The sequence below is a fragment of the Tasmannia lanceolata genome, unplaced genomic scaffold, assembly GCF_043159265.1.
Source record: "Tasmannia lanceolata isolate RefF3 unplaced genomic scaffold, GAP_Taslan_0.1 ptg000008l, whole genome shotgun sequence".
Classification (NCBI taxonomy): domain Eukaryota; kingdom Viridiplantae; phylum Streptophyta; class Magnoliopsida; order Canellales; family Winteraceae; genus Tasmannia; species Tasmannia lanceolata.
The window spans coordinates 48,375,440-48,396,010 of NW_027518685.1; the positions used below are offsets into that span (position 1 = coordinate 48,375,440).

Here is a 20,571-nt window from a genome sequence, read left to right on the forward strand (position 1 = left end):
CACTTTTCCGTTAAGTGTTGAGAGAGATTATTCCCAAGAATCCGAGCAAGAGAGAATTTGGATCCGATTGATGGGCCCGTCTTGAGCATTTGTTTAGATTTGGATCAAACAGGGTGGCCCGCGCATTGTTTTAGTGAAAAATGAGTTTTGAACCTACTTCGATCCAACACCTAAAGATGATCATCAAGAGAACGGTCAAGATCTCAGAGAAGTCGTTTTAACAACCAATTTTGTTACGATCATCAGGTTGAGTTACTCGGATCAGCCCATTGAAATGATTTAGGAGGACACAACCTACTTAGGTAGGGGACCCATCAATTGGATGGTCTGGATCGTCATAGAGGAATGATTTAAAGGGGCACAACCAATTTACATTGCGACCCACCATTTGAACGGTCAAGATCATCAATTGTCGCCCATCAAATGGACGGTTCGGATCATCAAATGGGAGTGATTTAAAAATGGGGTAACATATTCACATTTTGATCTATTGGATGGCTTGGATCAGCCCATAGGATTGATTAGCGGAGCACAAATTAAATCACATTGTCGCCCATCAAATGAACGGTTCCGATCATACTTTGGAGTGGGGCATATGATTTTATGCACAATTGGGAATTTGGTCACATATGGGACCCATTTGGATTATCTTTTACCTACTCAAAAGGACTTTAAAAAACATGCATGGGGCCACACACATGTCAAAATTCAATGTCCACAATGGTGGCCACCTACCATGGAATATGTCCACAATGGTGGCCACCTACCATGGAATAAGTCCACAATGGTGGCCACCACCCTCCCATTCCTTTGCTATAAATGGTTCAATGAGGGTGAGTAAGAGAGGACAACTCATTTCTCTTCTATCATGTGTTCTAACAAAGTTGCTATGTGGGGTTGAAAAGAAAAAAAAAAGAAGAAAAAGAAACAAGAAAAGAAGAAAAAGAAACAAAAAAAGAACGAAAAAGAGAAAGAAAGCGGAAGCGATAGCACGGAGGCGGGATTTTCGAGTTTTTCGGCTCTCGGATTCGGCGAGGATTTCGATCACAGGTAGGTACACCGTTCTCGGAATTTTTTTAGAATTATTTGGTATATTTTCGGATTTTTGCATGATTTTTAACAAAGAAAACTAAACGATATACTAAACAGATTCCAAAAATAATGAAATTTTGTGGGAAAATAATATGATAATGATACATTCTACCATGAATTTGTGAGAATTTTTGGATTTTGTTTGGTATATAATTTTATGCTTTCTTTGAAAATCAGCAGATTTTGGGGGAATTTGTACTGACATCAGATCACAAAGAAAATTCTTAAAATTTTTACAGTAGTCTTATATTTCATATTTCTTGCTTCTATAAAAGTTTCAATTACTTTGGATCTTGTTTTACATGAGCTGTAGTGTTAATTCATAATCTGGTTTGAAATTTGAAAAATCCGAAACTGATAGTAAATAGTTTTCTAAATTCATGGAAATCTCACAGCATGCTATTTTCACTTATCTCTTACTACTGTAGAAATTTCATGGAATTTAGATTCCTATTTCTAGTAGTTTCTGTGTTATTTTTGCAATCTGGTCAATTAATTTTTAAATCCAAATTAAATATGAGTTTAATGTAAAAATCTTTAAAAATCTTCCAGTAAGTTACATCTCATCATATCTTGTTGCTAGATAAGTTTCAACTCATTTCGAGTTCGTTTGCAACAGCTTCACTTGTAAAATCACTCATATGATTAAAATTGATAAAATTCATTGAAAATCCGAAATTAATTGAAAATCATCTTAAAATCTCTAAAGCACCTTCATCTTTGTGTGTGTTTGGGAGACCCGCCAGGTCTCATTCTCTCGTTAGTCCTCTTTGTGCGCCGTTTGGTTTTGGGAGAACACCCTACTCGGCTTGGCTTCATACCCCTACCCTTATGGGTATTGGGTTGCACATTTGTTGCACCCTAGGGCTAGGTAGCTGTCCGGCCCGGCTTGGTGTTTTACCTCTGCCAAATGTGCAAATTCGTGTTTCCTTTTCTTTTAGAGAGTCTTTGACTCATCTATCCTTTAGTTGGTGTTATTGGAGTCTTTGACTCATGTTTCCATTTCTATTAGAGAGTCTTTGACTCATTCGTTCTTTTGTGGTATTACTAGGGAGTCTTTGACTCATTGGTTCTTCTGTTGGCGTTTTTTGGGAGTCTTTGACTCATTCCTCCTCTAAGTTGTAGTATTAGAGAGTCTCTGACTCATTTGTTCCCCTCTTTAGTGTTGTTAGTTCGGAGTTTCTCCTTTAGAGTTGTTGATTACTTCGCTTTGATTAGAGGCTAACTCAGTCTTATTAAAGCGTTGCTTGCTTGGGATCTTGGATCGTTTTCTCTCTTCTTGGGACGCTATCTTTCTTGTTGTGGTTCGTCTCTTTGAGGCGTTAGTTGCTTGTTTGGGGTTTCCCCTTTTTGCTTTAGGGCTTTGCCCTAGTTTATGGTTATGCTTGTTTGTTCTCTGTAAGAGTGAATTCATCTAAAGGTCCTGAGCATTGGAAAAGCTTTAAAATCCAAAAACATTAGAAATTTAAAACTCAAAAACATTTGAAAACTTTAAAAATATCAAAAACATTTGAAAATATAAAAAAACCTTAAAAAATCTGAAGTGTGAGTGTTTCTTTTAGAAGCGTAGTTTGAGAGTTCGTTTCGAACTACGTTGGCTTGATCATCTTCCGAGGTACGTAGTGCAGCTTGGGATTTATATCCCAAGTCCAGCCAAACTTTTTTTATAAATAAACGTTTTAAACCTTCTTCAAAAACCTTTAAAATATTGTTTTCAAAAGACCTTCCTCTAGAGTTAGGAGTTTCTCCTCGATAGAGAATTTTAGAGTTAGGGTTTTTCTTTTGATAGGTTGTTTGATTGATTGTTTGCTGTGTGCTTGTTTTAGAGTTAGAGGTCTGTCCTAGAGTTATAGGAGCGCCTCCGTCCGGTCAGTTGGCGATCCACATCGCCGAGTGATGACTAGAGTAGGATACGCTAGTCCACCCTTGGTTTTCCTTAGGAAATACAGCCTAGTCACACATAGGTTGTAAGAACCACCTGCATCAGCGTAGGGCTAATCTGCATTTAGTTAGGGCATATAGGGTGTCCTAAAATTCACAATTCACTGGAATTTAAATAATCGTACAATAAACTTTAATAATTGGTCCGGTCTTTTAGATCGAGTTTAGGATAGAGGGCTAGGTGTCTTAGGCATCATAACTTAGAATAGGCGCGAAGAACTACGTTGCCTTGATTCTCGTGGAGGCGGGGATACGTAGGCTTCTTTGGATGAATACCAGACCATCTGAGGACTCGGGCTAATCACTTTTAAAACTGTTGAAACAATCAAATCACTTAGGATTTTCCATGAAATTAGAATTTTAGGAGAACTTTCACTTAGATTGAATCCAAACCAATTAAGAAATCAAGATACACATTTAGGATTCACATTGAAATTAGATCATAGGATGCATGTCACATAGATAGCACATTAACAGAGAGTTGAATGAGCCATTAAAAATGAATTTAAAAGAGTTAATTTTTGGAATTGAAGACCGATTATCGGGCAGGAATGGTGCATGTGGTGGATAAATCCCCATACCTTCCATTCTTGTAACCAGGTAGCGAGTCTAGATTTCTGGTTAATTATGGGTCCTAGATCCCACATCTAGGTGGCGACTCTGTCAGTCTCTTTTGTGTGGAATTCGGATTGCCTTAGTGATCCCAAGTTCACATAAAAGACGAATTAAAATCAATAATGAAAGGCACACGCCAATCGCGTGGGTACGAGAGACCAAGAGAAGAGAGCGTGGCGGCTCGCGCCCCACGCCCCTCTCGCGGGATCGGGTCCCACAGTAGTGTCGAGTCGTGTTGTGTGTTTTGTTGTGTTTTCTTACTTTCCTGTACAGACTTTATACCTTTAGCTGTAGCATGCATGCGTTTGCCCACCAGAACTTAGACACCAACTAGGCATGATATTTATAACCTAACTATGCTTAGGTGACACTTCTTTCACTTATTTTATGTGTGCTTATTATTTTCATCCCAGGGTCATGCATGCTTAGGTAGATGTCTTTTCAGGGATATCTTTTCTCATTCCACATGATTTTCACTCAAAAATTTTCGAAATTAATAAATAAATGGCATAAGAGACTAAGTGCTTGCACGCGGGCGGGTGGGGTTCTCTTCGGACCTTCCTCATTCGTCACCAGGCACGGACCTTTTGTATCTCTGGTTATCCGTTGCGACAAAGCATTGTATGGGTTACAGGGCCGACTACCCTGGATGACGACTCTTCTTTGTTTCAGGTACGTCTTGGTTCCAGGCTAGTCCCCAAATCAAGAGGTATCTTACTTATATCGCCACCCATGCTGTGAGTGGCATCATTTCGAGAGTTCCTTGGTAGAGCTCTCCTTCACATGTGGAGATCTTAGAGGATTGACTGGGGGCTCATCCCTCACCGATCTCGGGATCGGGGTCCACAGGTTGATACTTAATCATTTTGATATTCCCAATGTATCCCATAGTGTATATACACTATATACATTGTGTATATCCTTTCAATGCATCCAATGCCACGAAACTAGTTCGTGTAAGCAACTAAATAAATGCGGGACCTCTATCTAATAGATTATAATAGGTCAATCGAGTAGTGAGTGGGATCATAACAAGGATTCAAGGGTAGATCCTGCAGAACCCACAAGTGGGCCCCACTGCGATTATTGCTCTGTAGCCAATGCTACAATCGCATTGAGTCAGTGGCCTCCATTTGAGATGTAACCCTGAAGATAACCGTCAAATCATCATACCCCTAATTAGGACTGTCAATTGGGATGAGCAAGCTTGAAGCCCGCCCGTTTGGCCTGCTAAAAGCCCGCCCATAATTAAAATGAGAGCAAGCCAAACCAAGCTTGGTCAAAAGTTGAAGCCCGAAAACTAATTTGGGTTCAGCTTGATCAAGGGTCGTCCAGCCCGTTATAGGCCCGGGCCCGATAATATATTTACTATATAATTTTTCAGGATTTTTTATGCCCTTAAAAATAACAGTAGATATTAATTAAATATGTACTTAAACATTAACAGAATAGAGGTAGCCCAAGGATCACCCTTTAAGATGAATAGATGATCTTTAAATGAGTCCCAACGAATCATTTACAGTTGTTCATTTTCCAAAGCAGCTGCCTTATAGTCAGGTTTTTGGATGGAATGTTCAACAGGTTCAACATGTTTTTTTGGATGGAATGTTTAACATGTTTTTGGTTGTTAACTTGTCGTTGAGCTGGTACCGGGTCTCCTTGCTATATGCTTGCCTTATAGTCTTATCTCGTGCAAAAAATAAGAGGTGATGGGCAAGCTCGAACTCGGCCCGAAGCCCATTGTGAAGTTTTGGGCTGAGTTTGGGCAAGCAAATTTTCTAATCTAGTCAGGCCCGAACTCGGCTCGTAGCCCGTTGTATAGACATGGGTTGAGTTTGAGCACCTCAAGCCCGCCCAAGCTCGGCCCGATTGACAGTCCTACCCCTAATCATATCAAATGTGCAAGTCCTTTCTTCAAGTCCACATCTACCGAGTTGAGTCCTACGGGGGTGGACAATAACTACCCCCGGGGCTTACTCACGGTATACCTTTCTATCAAGCAATGTTGACCCGCAAATGCATTTGCTCAAACCATTTTAAAACTTATTTTGTGAAATCCTTTTTGATTTACACTTTATCAAATCCACCTGGCCAGGTATTTTTCTAGGCCTACTGCTCTGACCAAAACTATAGATGTTATTCTATAAAATAGGTGGAGAATTTCATGTCGGGTATCACTATTGACCTCGAAGGTTTGTCCAACACTCCAGTACTACCCTCAGTTGACTCTAAGAGAATCACGGTTAGATAGACCATGAACGAGAGACTTGCCAACAGACCAATATGACCCCTCAGGTCAAAGGACATGTAAAGGGTCCTGTTTGGTAGAATAGCTCAACTGTCTCCTGTACACAAGCTATTGAAATGTGATCCAGTTCAATACGCAATCTCATTGTCATACCCATTCTATCTTGCTTAAGGTCCACTACTCGAGTGATTGAGATAACTCACTCCACATCTTGTGCATGTTGGCAAGATAGATGCTAGTTGTATACAGAAAGAGGTGTCTAACCTCAACCCCAACTAGGAACTATTAAGGTCTGCAAAGAGCCGGAATCCCATATCTCCTTGCTCCCTAGGATCTGTGAATCCATGAGCATGGGTTTCTTACTTTGCTACCTAAGTACAAATACGTGTCAATAACAAGTAGCATGTCACACATATTTAACTTTTAATACCCATAAATTGTAATGAAAAGAAACTTTTATTGATTAACATGCAAAATATACTGGGTTTTAGGGCACCAACTCTAACAGTCTCCCATTTGCCCTCAAAGCCAGTTATGCATATATCTTAGACCCATCCCCTCAACAAGCCTGTCAAATACCTTTTGACTAAGGGGTTTCGTAAAAGGGTCCGCCACGTTATCCGCTGATGCAACCTTTGCAATAGCCACATCTCCTCTGTCAATGATTTCCCGTATCACATGATACTTTCAAAGTACATGCTTGGACTTCTGATGAGTCCTCGGTTCCTTTGCTTGAGCAATCGCTCCGCTGTTATCACAGTAAAGCGTCATGGGTCTCTCAACAGAGGGTACGACTCCAAAGTCGTCCAAAATTTTCATAGCCATACCGCCTCTTTTGCTATTTCACTCGCAGTGATGTACTCAGCCTCAATCGTGGAATCTGCGTAATGTCTTGCTTGTAACTTCTCCATGACACTGCCACATTCATTAAGGTGAACACAAAACCCAATGATGATTTTATGTGATCAACGTCGGACTAAAAGTCTGTGTCGTTAAAACCTGAAACGACCAACTCGTTTGCACCATAAACTAAACTATAATGTTTAGTCCTCATAAGATACTTGAAAATATGTTTAGTTGATGTCCAATGCTCTAGACCTGGGTCCGAGTGATATTTGCTCACCACACTTACACAGTGACATATATCTAGCCTTGTACATACATATCATACATAAGACTTCCCACTTTTGAAGCATAGGGAATGTCGTTCATAACCCGCTTACCCTCAGGTGTCTTGGGAGACATCTTCTTGGGTAGCTTGATTCCATGCCTGAAAGGAACTAATATTTTCTTGGAATCTGCCATGTTGTACCTTGCCAATATCTTATCTATGTAAATTTCTTGTGAAAGCCCAAGCTTCTCATTCTTTCGGTCTCTAAACAATTTAAGCCCTAGAATATATGAAGCTTCTCCCAGATCTTTCACAGCAAATGTGCTTGAAAGCCACAACTTTGTACTTGATAACATTCCTCATCATTCCCAATGAGTAGGATGTCATCCACATAAAGAACCAAGAATGTTACTGTGCTCCCACTGACCTTCTTATACACACAAGCCTCATCCTCATTTTGACAGAACCCAAACTCTTTGATTGCTTGATTAAAACGAAGGTTCCAACTACGAGAAGCCAGCTTCAATCTATAAATAGATCTCTACAACTTGCACACCTTTTGATTACCCTCTCCAGTAGCCTCAAAACCCTCTGGCTAGACCATGTAAATATCTTCCTGAATGTTTCCATTCAAGAAGGCGGGTTTGATATCTATCCGTCAGATTTCGTAATCATAGTGTGCAGAGATAGCTAGTAAAATCTTAATAGACTTTAGCATGGCTACTAGTGAGAAGGTTTCTTCATAGTTAATACCAGCCTTTTGACTATATCCCTTCACCACTAGCCTAGCCTTATAGGTCTCCACCTTTCCATTAGGGCCCTTCTTCCTCTTGAAGATCCATTTGCATCCAATGAGTTTAATACCCTCAGGTGGATCAACGAGAGTCCAGACCTTATTGGAATACATAGAGTCCATTTCAGATTTCATAGCGTCCATTCATTTTTCCGCATCGATGTCTAACATCGCCTCTTTGTAGTTAAGGGGATCTGTATCCTCTGTGCTTGCTTCACCGAAGTAGATAAGTCTATCGGGTTGTTTGACCTCCTTACCACTACGTTGGAGTGTTGGAATAGGTTTAGTGGGTACTTATTCAACTTCCTCATATCTCTCTATTGGATTTTTAGGTTGCTCTTCTAAGGGGATCTTATCCTTTTCGCTCGTATCTTAAATGAACTCTTTTTCTAAGAATGCGGCATTCCGGCTCACAAAATAGTTTTTCTCACCAAGATTATAAAACATATAACCCTTTGTTTCCTTAGGATATCCAATAAAGAGACACCTATCGGTTCGTGCTTCAAACTTTTCAACACCTATCTTTTCGACGTGGGCATGACAACCCCATATTCTCATATGATTCAATGTGGGTTTTCTGCCCGTCCATATCTCATATGGAGTCCTTGGTACTGATTTAGTTGGGATTCGATTAAGGATATAGAGCACCATTTCTAGGTCGAATCCCCATAGAAACAAAGGTGCTTGTGCAAAGCTCATCATAGATCGAACCATGTCTAACAGTGTTCGATTTCTCCTTTCTGACACACCGTTTAACTCTAGTGTTCCAGGTGGAGTCCATTGATAAATTATTCTGTTTTCTTTTAAGTAGTCATTAAACTCATCCGAGAGATACTCTCCTCTCCTATAGGAGTGAAGTGTCTTAATCTTTTTGTTTAACTGGTTTTCTACTTCATTCTTGAACTCTTTGAACTTTTCAAAGGTCTCAGACTTATGTCGCATTAGGTACATGTAGCCGTACCTTGAATGGTCATCCGTGAAAGTAACGAAGTAGACAAACCATCCTCTCACAGGATGAGAAAGAGGACCACATACATCCATATGTATCAATTCCAATAAACTTTTGCTTCTTCCACTCTTGCCTTTGAAGGAAATTTTAGTCATTTTGCCTTGGAAATGTGGCTCACAAGTTGGAAAGGGTTCTACTTGGATTGAATCCAATGGATCATCTTTCATTAACCTTGTGATCCGCTCTAGGCCAATATGACCTAATCGAAGATGCCAAATGTGTGTTGGAATTACCGTGTCCCTTGCCCTTTTGAGGTTTGGAACATCAACATTTGGAATATTCTCAACATTGCATACGTTCTCTAAGGCGTTAATTAAGTATAGGCCATGACTCATTATACCTTCCACAATCAAGGAGTTTCCCTTTTTAAAGACGGAACTTTTATTGAAACTAGTAGAATATCCATCATCAAACAATTTTGAAACTGAAATTAAATTACTTCTTATTGAAGGTAAATAGAGACAATCTTTTAATATTAGATAACCGCCTGAGAACGTCAAAACGTAATCTCTTACAGCTTGGACAACAACTGTTGCTTCAGTTCCAACCTGTAGGGTGAGCTTGCCCTCAGTCAATCTTTTGATTTTGCTGAACCCCTGCAAAACATTGCAGATGTGTGAGGTCGTGAAGGAAGGTTATCCCCTTCCGACAAGATCGGTACGCGCAGCGGAACAAAAATCGCATAGAACTTTATATATTTCTTTTCGATCTTGCAATCGCCCAAGATCCTAGAGTCTAGATTAGTTAATAATGTTAATTAAATATAAACAAATACCTCTTTGAAGAAAAATCTTTTCAATGAACTATGCTGCTTGATCTAGTTCTCGAACGGTTGCGATCGTTCTAAAAGCCGCGAACCCCGCAAGTTGAACAGATGGATTCGTTGCTTTGCCCGGACTTTTGTGGATATGAATAACCCTTATTCAATGACTTAAGTACTGATCTAATTAGTTCTTAAGAGATGGAGAATAGAAGAAATAATTTAAAACCTTTTTGCCTTTCAAACAATGGTGGAAAACGAACTTTTGGTGTGAGAACAAAGAGGGGTGAGAAAAGGATTTTCCTCTTGGGAAAGGGGTGAACGAATTGCAGATCTGGAGTGATGGATATCATTGAATTTCGTTCAGCCCTCATGTATATAGAGTTTACAATTTGTGTTGCTTTGTTCCACCTTATTCTCACCCAATACCTATCCAAGTATGAAGACAAATTGGACTCGAACAAACCAATTGGAAATATTTTCCACCAACCCTTGCTATTTTTGGATCACCATACACTGAAGGAAACGTGTATATTATTTGAACTCCAGCTCTATTTGAGCCTATCTCACTAGTCATCAAGTTGGAATAAAATTCCTAACTTCTAGAAGCTAGTTTCCTTCAATGTTAACTCTAATGAGAGTTCCAATGCAAATAAAACTCCAAATACAATTGGGAAACATTTTCCATATCCTCCCATTAGTGCTGGGCGTGTGGTGGGCCCCACCACATATTCTCAACTTATGGGACACTCCAAAAATGGGTTTTTGTTCCAACTTTGCCTCCTAATTTAAAATCGGTTTGGGCCACTTTGTCCCCATTTGGATTTTTGTACTTCATTAATATTATTAATCATATTAATAATATTAATACTTACTAATTAAATGAATAAACATTTTATCCATTTAATTAAATTCGTAACTCCCATCCAATGGGATTAATTTGGCTCCAATCTTTCTTCTTAAAAAATTCTGTACTAGTTTCTCTTTCTAGTTAACTCTTAACTAATAATTAAATATATATATATATATATATATATATTAATTATTTATTATCCACATTTTTTATAATTACGGATCTCATCCATTCGTGCAAATAAATAAATAAAATGCGGAACGCTGATCCATTTGGATGTTACCGGGTCATTCGAGTTGTGAGTGGGATAGTCGCAGGGATCCGACGGTCAATCTTGTAGAACCCTATGGTGGGTCCCACTGCGATCTCGTTCTGTAGTTAAACTACACTGGCATTAGGTCAGTGGCCTCCATCGAGACGTAACCCTGAAGATCACCGTCAGATCATCTTACCCCTAATCACATCATGTATGTGCAAGTCCTTTCTTCGTAACCACATCTACTGAGTTGAGTCATACGGGAGGTGGAAACCATTTACCTCCTGGCCCACTCTTGGCATACAATTTTGGTCAAGCGGTGTTCGACCTCCAAATGCATTTGTAAAATCATTTGAAAACAATTCATTGTTTCATAAAACTTTCTGATAAACGTTTTATCAAATCCGCCTGGGCAGGCTATTTAATAGACCTACTGCTCTGACAAAATTGTAGATGTCAATCCCTAAATTTTAGGGTGAAGAATCCCTTATTGAGTATCACTATTGGTCTCGAGGGTTTGCTCTAGGATATAGCTCTATCCGAATGTGACTCTAAAAATAGAATCACTATAAGATAGACTAAGACTTTAGAATGGACCCGCAGACCAATACGATCCCTCAGGTCTAAGGACTTGTGAAGGGTCCTGTTTGGAAGAACAATTTTATACTTTCGTGTCCACAAGTTGTTCTTTATTTGATCCGGTTCGGTTACGCGATCCAATCGTCGCACCCACTCTTCTTGCTTAGGGTCCACTACCCAGATGACCAAGATAAGTCACCTCGCGACACGTGCATGTAGGCAAGACTGGTGCTAGTTGTATACAGAAAGAGATCTCCAGTCTCTTTCCCAACTAGGAACTGTTAAGGTTTGCATAGAACCGAGATGCCATATCTCCTTGCTCCCTTGGATATGTGAATCCTTTGAGCATGACATTTCTATTATGCTACTTAAGGACGAACATGTGTCAATAAACAAGCACATCACACACATTCATAAATTTAAATACCCCTGTTCAAGTCATGAAATAAATCTTTATTGATTAGAAAAATATCATTCTATTGGCTTTTCAGGGCATATACTCTAACATGTCGCACCTGTGTTAACACACCAGGAAAATATAGGACCAATCATATTGGTTTCAGCAACAAACACTTGCAACAACCTGAGGTAGGCTTGTTGCCCTGCTTGGTAGCTAGATAGCTCCTGCAGTTCCGCTTCCAATGTCCAGTCTTTCCACAATGGAAGCCACCGTCGTTGCCCTTGGTTGACTTCTACTTTTTAAAGTTCTTCTTGTTATTTACCACTGGCTTGTTCTTCTTAGAGCCTTGGCCTTTTGTTCTTCCTTTTCCCTTACCTTTCGGCTTAGGTGCTGATGGTACATTACCCTCTGCAAGAAAGATACTTTTCTTATTACTCTTTTGCAGATCCTCAGCTGTTTGAAGTTGATTCATCAGCTCTATCAGGGACGTTGTCATTTTGTTCATGTGGTAGGTCATAACAAACTCTTTGAATGAGCCACATAGGGAAGATAAGACAATGTCGATCTGCGTCTTTGCATCCATGATGACCCCCAAGATGTCGAGCTCATTTAGATAGCCCATCTTCTTTAGCATGTGATCTCTAACTGAAGTTTCCTCTACCATCTTGGTGGATATTAGGCCTATAATCGCCAACAACCTAGCTGTGCGATGTTGCTCTCCAAACTTTTCTTTAATATTTAGCATTATATCCGAGGCCACTGCCATTCCAATATGTTGCTGTTGTAGCAAATTGAACATGGAGCCAAGGATGTACCACTTTGCCATCTCATTATCCTCAAGCCACTTAGACTTTCTATCGTGGTCTGCTTGAGGCGCATCGGGACCAGGTAGCTCAGGTTCCTGAGTAGTAAGAACCCAATAAACTTTAACAGCGTTGAGCACTAGCATTAGGTTCCTTTTCCAGTCAAGGTAATTTGGACCAGTTAACTTATTTTCTTCTAGTATCTTAGCTAATGGGTTGAATGGAGTCATGGTATCTACGCGCAAAGGAAAGATGCATAATTAGCAAAACTACCATTTTAGTTAATTTCATGACATATCCATCAGATTTAGGATTTTGATCCACGATGGAACCGCCCATTGCACTTCTCATTCAGGGGTCCCTCAACCTTGGGAATAAAGATAAATGTATAATTTCTCCAATGGGCATCGAAAACTTATTCAATAAGTTTCAATAAGTGGATTCATCTAATCCTTTGATATCCGATTTATGTTCTGTGATTGTGATATCAAATAACCGCAAGTGCACGGATCGCATGTAGATACGGGTTGAACTCGGATCCCATGTAGATACGGGTCGAATTCAGGGAAGAGCTTATTGTGATTTCTACCCTTATACTATTTGAAAAATAAACTTATGGAATATTGTTGTCTGGAATGTACTAAGGATTTCTGTGGACTACAACCTCGGATCCAACAATATATTTAAATTTATAAACTAAATAGATACGGATCAAAACTAATGAAGAAACAATTACAAATTCAACCCTTATATTTAGGCAAAGTGAACCAATATTCAAAGGATTTCTACTAATTAATTATCTAACCTAATTAGAAAAGCAAAATCGGAAAGCCTAAATTGATTGGAAAATTGGTTGGAAAAACTACTCTAAAGTGAATTGGAAATTAATTACAAAAGTAATTGGAAATTTAATTGAAACCTTAATTCGATTAAAAGAGTACTTAGGGTTAGAATCCACTATGGGTTTGGATTGGATAATTAATTAAACCAATTTTTGCATTGAATTGTATATTTGATAAATCCGTTCAATGGGACATAAGATCAATGGATGTCATTGTCCATGAGTGATTGATCAAACACACTATACAATATTAAAGAATATATAAGAATTTATAATATTTCATCAACAATTACGCATACGAAAGGATAAAATCCAATGGCAAGAATAATTGGGAATCCAATATTATAAAACCCTATATATGATGTTATTTCATACCATTGATTTCAATCAATAATCTTTCTCCTTCCCCATGGCTTCATCTAAACCCTAAGTAAATTGGATTTAGTTATTCATGGAAAAAGGGAAAGAAACAAAGAAAATAAAAAGTAGAATTTCCATTAAGAACTTGAAAAAGAAAAAGAAACAAAAATAACTCTTCTTTAATTGGAATTATAACAACAGTACATCAAATTGAAATTGAAACTAAAAAGCAAAATAAGAAAAACTTATTCTTTTTCTCCTCCTAGCAATGCTTGAATCCTTGATCGCCTTCCTTCCAGCTTTGGATTGAATTTTGAATGGTTGGATCAAGCCTCTTGATGGAAGATGAAAGTGGGTAAGATGAGATGAAATAACTAAAAAGAATAACTAGTGTAAGAAGATACGTAGGTGTAAAAGAGAGTAAGAGAGAAAATTTTGGAAGAAAATTAAGAGGGGAGAAAGTGTTGGACGAAAATTAGGGGAGAAAAAGAGAGAAAAATAAAAATAAAACCCTGAAGACGTGACGCAATGAGACGAACACCCTTTTCAAATTCAAGAAAGATAAAGAGTTATATAAGATTTGGGTGAGAACGGTTGCTAAATTAAGAGTTGGAAAAAGATGTAGGGTGGAGATTGTTTGAATAGATTAGGCAATAAGGGATGGATGAGATTAAAGCTTGAATGAGCTTTCTTCTAAAAAAAAGTGGGTTACTTTCCCTATTTATTCTCTTTCTAAAGTTGTGTACAAAACCTTCCAATTATATCCTCAAGCAACTTTTTCAATGTTAGAAAGAAAATAATGGAAAGTTTCCAAGTTGAGGGATATGTGCATGTGATTACATCTCAACCATTCAAAATAAGTGATCAATTTCCAACGAAAATAAGAAGAGAGAGACGAATTAGGGGGTGAGAGAAAATTGAAAAGTTGCTAAATTTTTGGGAGAAAGAGCTAAAACGTTGGTTTGTTTCCTATTTTTTCTCTTGCTTTGCACCATGAAACGACCAAATTGTCCCCACTCTTCGTATGAATTGCAACAATTCGACAATTATTTGCAAATGGCTAATCCACCCCTCCATGTATTACACATAAACAATTATATTTGCCTCCCCTCTTTATATCGTCTCCAAGGAAGGATCCAAACCATCCATTTGACAGTCCATCATGTAAATTAATTACACCCATAAACCATTCCAATGAGATAATCCGAACCGTTGAATACTGGGCTGATGTGTGAAATTCGGCTTTACCAATGGTTGCACCTCTTGAACCATTTTTGTGGACTGATTTAAACCATTCGATCGATGGTCAACAATGTAAAATTATTTGCACCTCACAATCCACTACCATAAGATGATTTAAACCGCACATTTAGTGGGCCTTGGGATAAATTGCTTGTACCCCTCGAATCGTTTTCCAAGGCTATTTCGAGCCAACCAATTGGTGGGCCATATGATGATATTATCCCTACAAATGATGGAAAATTCTTTAACCTTCAACCTTCTTAGCTCCATTTTTCAGGAAAATTCAAGAATAAGCCTGAAACACAAAAAACAAGCAAAATAACTTAGTAGTACCACTCTAAACATAAAACATGCATGCTTTTCCTACCTACAATTCACACATAAATGTGCTCATCAGATTCCCCCATAGTTAAGCTTTGCTAGTTCTCAAGCAAACAAAAAGAAAATAAACGAAAATAAAAACTAAACAAAAATAACCTAACTCTCTTTCGTAGGAATCATGATTGCACTTAGCACGTGCAACAAGCCTTTAAACCCCTAGGTTACCATAGTGGACGAGTTGTGTCACGTGAGTGTTTGCAGTGAATATACACACAAAATTCTAAAAATTAACTTTCCAAAAATTAAAACTTTCATTGCAAATCCTTAATATAGAATAAAGCCAAATATAACTCTTTCTTTTTGCTTTAATATTTTACTCAAAATAGAAACTTCTAGAATACCCCCATACTTGATCTTTGTTATCCTATTCTAAGTTGTGAAATTCAACATATATCTTAATTAAGGAATCATCTTTTATATTTTTCACATTTTTGTCCCCATAGATAGGATTCTAATGTCATCTTAGTTACAAAAGAATTTGAATAAGAATTTTTTTAGAAAATTTGAACAATTATATGGTTCCACCTTTCTTTCCAATTTCCCATTATTTCTAATAATTGAACTCATGTATTCCTCTACTGCCATTGGCATGAATGACATGCAGGGCTTGTACCAGACACCCAAGTTACTAAGCAGTGTTGGGATTATTTTTGAAATTTGCATATATCTTCAAGAAATTGATGCAATATGAGTTCAACCTTTATTTTGATCTGTGCAATGTCTTGACTTCTTAAGCTTTCTAGATGACCCGTGTAACAAGCTTTTGGTCAATTACTCTCAAACTAGATAGCTTTAAGGAACTATGTGTAAAACATCCCTCGGACTTACTTGCTCGAGTAAAAAAGGCTAAAAGTCAAGATTAGATCAAAAGTAATTTATTTTTGTTTTATTTTTTTCACTTTACCGTATAAAAGCCAACATTCTAATATCGTCTCCTAATCAAATCTTTTATAAACAATATTCCAAAAGAAATTTAACCTATAAGTAGAAAGTGCTAATTTTCTTTTCTCAAATTCCAAAATTAAAATATAGACTGATTTCCTTTCTTAAAATGGGATAAAAATTTCTTTTCAAAAATATCTAGTTACTTCTTTATTTTTTTTTGTAAAGATACTAAAAACAAAGAAAACAGAAGTATTCTACTTTAAACCATAAAAAGAACCTCACAACTAAGTTTTTCAAAAATACTACCCCCATACTTCAATCATGCAGTGTCCTCATTGCATGCAAAAATAGATACAATGACAATAAAAAGAGAAGAGAGGGGCGTACTTTTTTCTTTTAGGAAAGATTCGAATAGAGAGGCTCATGGAGATCCCTGACCTCTTCCAAATTCGACAATGGTAATTCAACAGAAGGCTTTAATCTTTGTCCATTCACTTTAAATGTCTCACAATTCTTTGGATTTAAAACTTCAATTGCACCATGGGAGAAAAGTTTGTGCACCAAATATGGTCCATCCCATCGGGATCTTAACTTACTTGGAAAGATGTGCAATCTTGAATTGTATAGGAGAACTTTTTCACCTTCTTGAAACGTTTTCCTCAAAATATGCTTGTCGTGAAAGGCTTTTGTCTTCTCTTGGTAGATTTTTACATTCTCGTAAGCATCATTCCGTAACTCCTCCAATTCGGCAAGTTGAAGTCTTCTTTGAATTCCTGCCTCAGACAAATCAAAGTTTAGTTTCTTAATAGCCCAAAAAGCTTTATGTTCTAATTCAACTGGGAGATGACAAGCTCTTCCATAAATAAGGCGGTAAGGAGACTGAGCAAGATCAGTCTTGAATGCCGTTCTATGAGCCCACAACACTAATCTAATGGACCAATCCTAGCGATTTGGATTAACTGTCTTCTCTAAAAGTTGCTTAATTTGCCTATTTGAAACCTCCACTTGGCCACTAGTTTGAGGATGATAGGGGGTAGCCAACTTATGAGTAATCCCATATTTCTTCATAAGGGCTTCAAAAGGTCTATTACAAAAGTGCTTTCCCCTATCACTAATGATGGCACGAGGAGTACCAAAGCGAGAAAATATGTTTTCTTTCAAAAACTTGACCACCACCTTGTGGTCATTGGATTTTCAAGCAATGGCTTTAATCCACTTAGACACATAATCTACTTCTAACAAAATACACAAATTCCCAAAAGAGTTGAAAAATGGACCCATAAAATCAATACCCCATACATCAAAGATTTCTACTACTAAGATTGGGTTGAGGGGCATCATATTCCTCTCTTTAACTCTCCCTACGGATTAACAAGTGTAAGCCCAAGGGATTATCCTCCTATCTTGTTTCGATGATTGTCAAACTAAATTGATTATGTTTTTTGAATACTAATCAATTTGCCTTGAAGTGTTGTGATGAGACAGGTTAATCATTGAATGAACCAACACATCACATGATCAAGCTTGAAGTTGTCATTTAAGGGACAAAGAAGCTAGGATCAAAATTGAACCAACTCACCTTGTAAGAACAATCAAGGTGGAGCTCACTTCAACACACTCAAGCAAAGCAAGCACAAAATGGAAGATCTATGAAGACCAAGACCAAAGAGAAGTGTAACTACACTTAGACTTTTTGTACATCCTCTCTTTGGATTTTCTAGTTCAAGGCAAGGTTTTTCAAAATATGTTTTCTTTTAAGAAACTAACACTCCCCGTATTAGACTTAATTATTTAAGAGAATGTTTGTGTGGTGGACCAACATGTTGGGACCCTCATAACATTCCAAATTATCATATAAATATAAGTTCCAAAAAACTCAAAAGAAATCAGCAACAAAAACTGGAAAATATGTTGTTTATAAGCTTCTCGGAACTCCGAGAAATGGTTTAGGGATTAAATCCATTCTCTGGTCGTTTTCTCGGAACTCCGAGAACCTCACGACAGCAAAAAATATATCCGTTGTATTTCAAACTGCTAGTTGCTTTTTGGGGTGTTTTTGTTAACACCAACCCCAAACGGTCATATGTTGTTTTGGGCTTATAAATACACATTCAAGAGGTTCATTTACCTCTCTTGAATGATTGAAAAATCATCCTAAGCATTTATAAATACTTACAAACCCATTTGGCTTAAGCTTGTTTATTTTCTCCACCAAACTTGCCTTGCACTTGCAATCTTTTGAGTTTGGATTTAAGATTTAACTTGTGTTATCTTAGAGAGCATTCAAGGGAACTTTAGTGTGCATCAAGCCTTAAAGGTAGGCATATCAATCTTCTTCTTAATTGTAAAGGTAGCTAAGGCATCCTATTCTTAATACCCTAGGAAGAATCGCTTAGAACTCGGAGGAGAAGGAGAGTCGGTGTAAAGGTGGCAAGGGCGTCCTCATTTAATTCCCTTGGGAGTGTAATCGCTTCGGAGCCGGGCATCATGAAGGTCTCACATAGTGGAAATCCTTGGGGACGATCTCAAAAAGAGTGGAGTAGGGCTTTGCCCGAACCACTATACATCGATGTGTTCTTTCCTTATCCTTGCACTTTCATTTTTGTATGGTTAGGCATTTTTCTTTACTATTCGAACTAACCAAAAACTAAGCAAGTAAAGAGAAATTGAATTAGGTTTAAAATTTAATTTCAAAAGGGTAAATTTTTTAGAAAACCAATTCACCCCCTCTTGGTTCAGAGCCACGTCTCTATTTTTTTTTAAATCCTAACCGGTTTAGAGAAAAGATCTTCAAATGAAAAACTACCTTCAACACTAAGAAGGTCACTCAAACAATAGGCCACCCTATTTTGATGGAACAAATTATGGATATTGGAAAACAAAAATGAAAATCTTTTTAACCCAAGACTATCAAATTTGGAGAGCCGTTCAAAATGGATATACCTTGTCCACTAGAGAATTAAATGAATGGACCGAAGCCGAACAACAATCCTCAAACTATAATGCCAAAGCCACGAACTCTTTAATTTGTGCTTTGTCATCCAGAGAATTCAATAGAGTTTCAAACTTAAATTCGGCCAAAGAAATTTGGGACACCTTAGAAATTACCCATGAAGGAACTAACCAAGTTAAGGAATCTAAAATGAATCATCTATTTAAGCAATTTGAACTTTTCAAATGACACCCGATGAAACCATTGCCGATATGTACACTAGATTCACTAACTTAGTTAATGGGCTAAGGGGACTTGGGAAACAATTTTCAAATAGAGATTTAGTGTCCAAAATCCTTAGATCCATGCGTCTATCATGGGAATCCAAAACCTTCGCAATCACCGAAGCCAAGGACATGAACACATTGAATTTAGATGAACTATAGGGTCCTTGATAAATCATGAAATGATTTTCAAAACAAAAGCACCCGAAATTAAAAATTAAATGAAAAAAGGAAAATATGTGTTGCTTTTACTTCTAATGTAGGTGATGATAAAGAAGTAAGAGGAGATATGGAAGATGAGGTAGCTCTCTTATCAAGAAGAATCAAGTTCTTACAAAGGAATATGGAAAATATGAAAAATAGGAAGGTCACTCCCCCATTCAAGAAGAAAGAAGACCTTGGTGACGGATCCTCTCAACCTCGATACTAGGGATGCAAGAAAATCGGACACAATCGTCCGGATTGCCCATTCACCAATGAGCCTACTCCAAACAATCGTTTAAAGAGGAGAGAAGGCAAGAAAGGAATGACCGCCACATGGGATGGAGATAATAAAAGCGAATGTAAGTCGAATGATGGAGAAGATTGCATGACTGCAAGCAATGTGTGCTTCATGGCCTCAATAAGTGAAAATCAAGAGGTAAGTACTTTAAATGATGTTATTACTTTAAAAGAAATACTTGATTCTTTACAAAATGCACATGATCAATTAGAAATTGAACTTGATAAGATTGCATCTCTTGAAAACTCTCTTTCTAGTTTGACAAAAGAATTTGGGTAGTTAAAGAAACATCATGATTTTCTAGAAGAAGAGAATGAAAAATTTAAACTTGAAATTTATACTTTGAATGCTACCATCAAGAGTTTGAATGAAAGTAGACAAGAGCTATCAATTGAAAACAACAAACTAAAGTATGAAAATAGTGAATTATCTCATGAATATGATAATTTGAAGAAGTTATTTGAAAGGTTTGAGAATGATTCACTAAAATTGGATAAACTTGTTAACATTCAAAGAATGTGACATGATAAGAGTGGACTTTGATATAAATGGGATACTACAATGTCAAATTATAAGAACAAATTTGTGAAAGCTTCTTCTAGTGGTACTAAAACTTATTTTTATTAGGGACTAGAAGGACATTATAAGGTTGTTTGCATGTATGCTATACAAGACACAACCAAA

General features: G+C 37.6%; 1 protein-coding gene across 1 annotated transcript; it reads right to left on the reverse strand.

Annotated features, from left to right (window-relative positions):
• Positions 1 to 11,949: 11,949 nt before the first annotated feature.
• On the reverse strand, positions 11,950 to 12,690 carry LOC143883013 (uncharacterized). The gene has a single exon (XM_077386384.1). It carries the CDS (start codon positions 12,688 to 12,690, stop codon positions 11,950 to 11,952), a length of 741 nt encoding a protein of 246 aa, XP_077242499.1.
• Positions 12,691 to 20,571: the final 7,881 nt, after the last annotated feature.

Excerpts from the sequence above, each read along its gene's own strand:
- LOC143883013 (XM_077386384.1), bottom strand. The coding sequence starts at position 12,690 with ATGACTCCATTCAACCCATTAGCTAAGATACTAGAAGAAAATAAGTTA.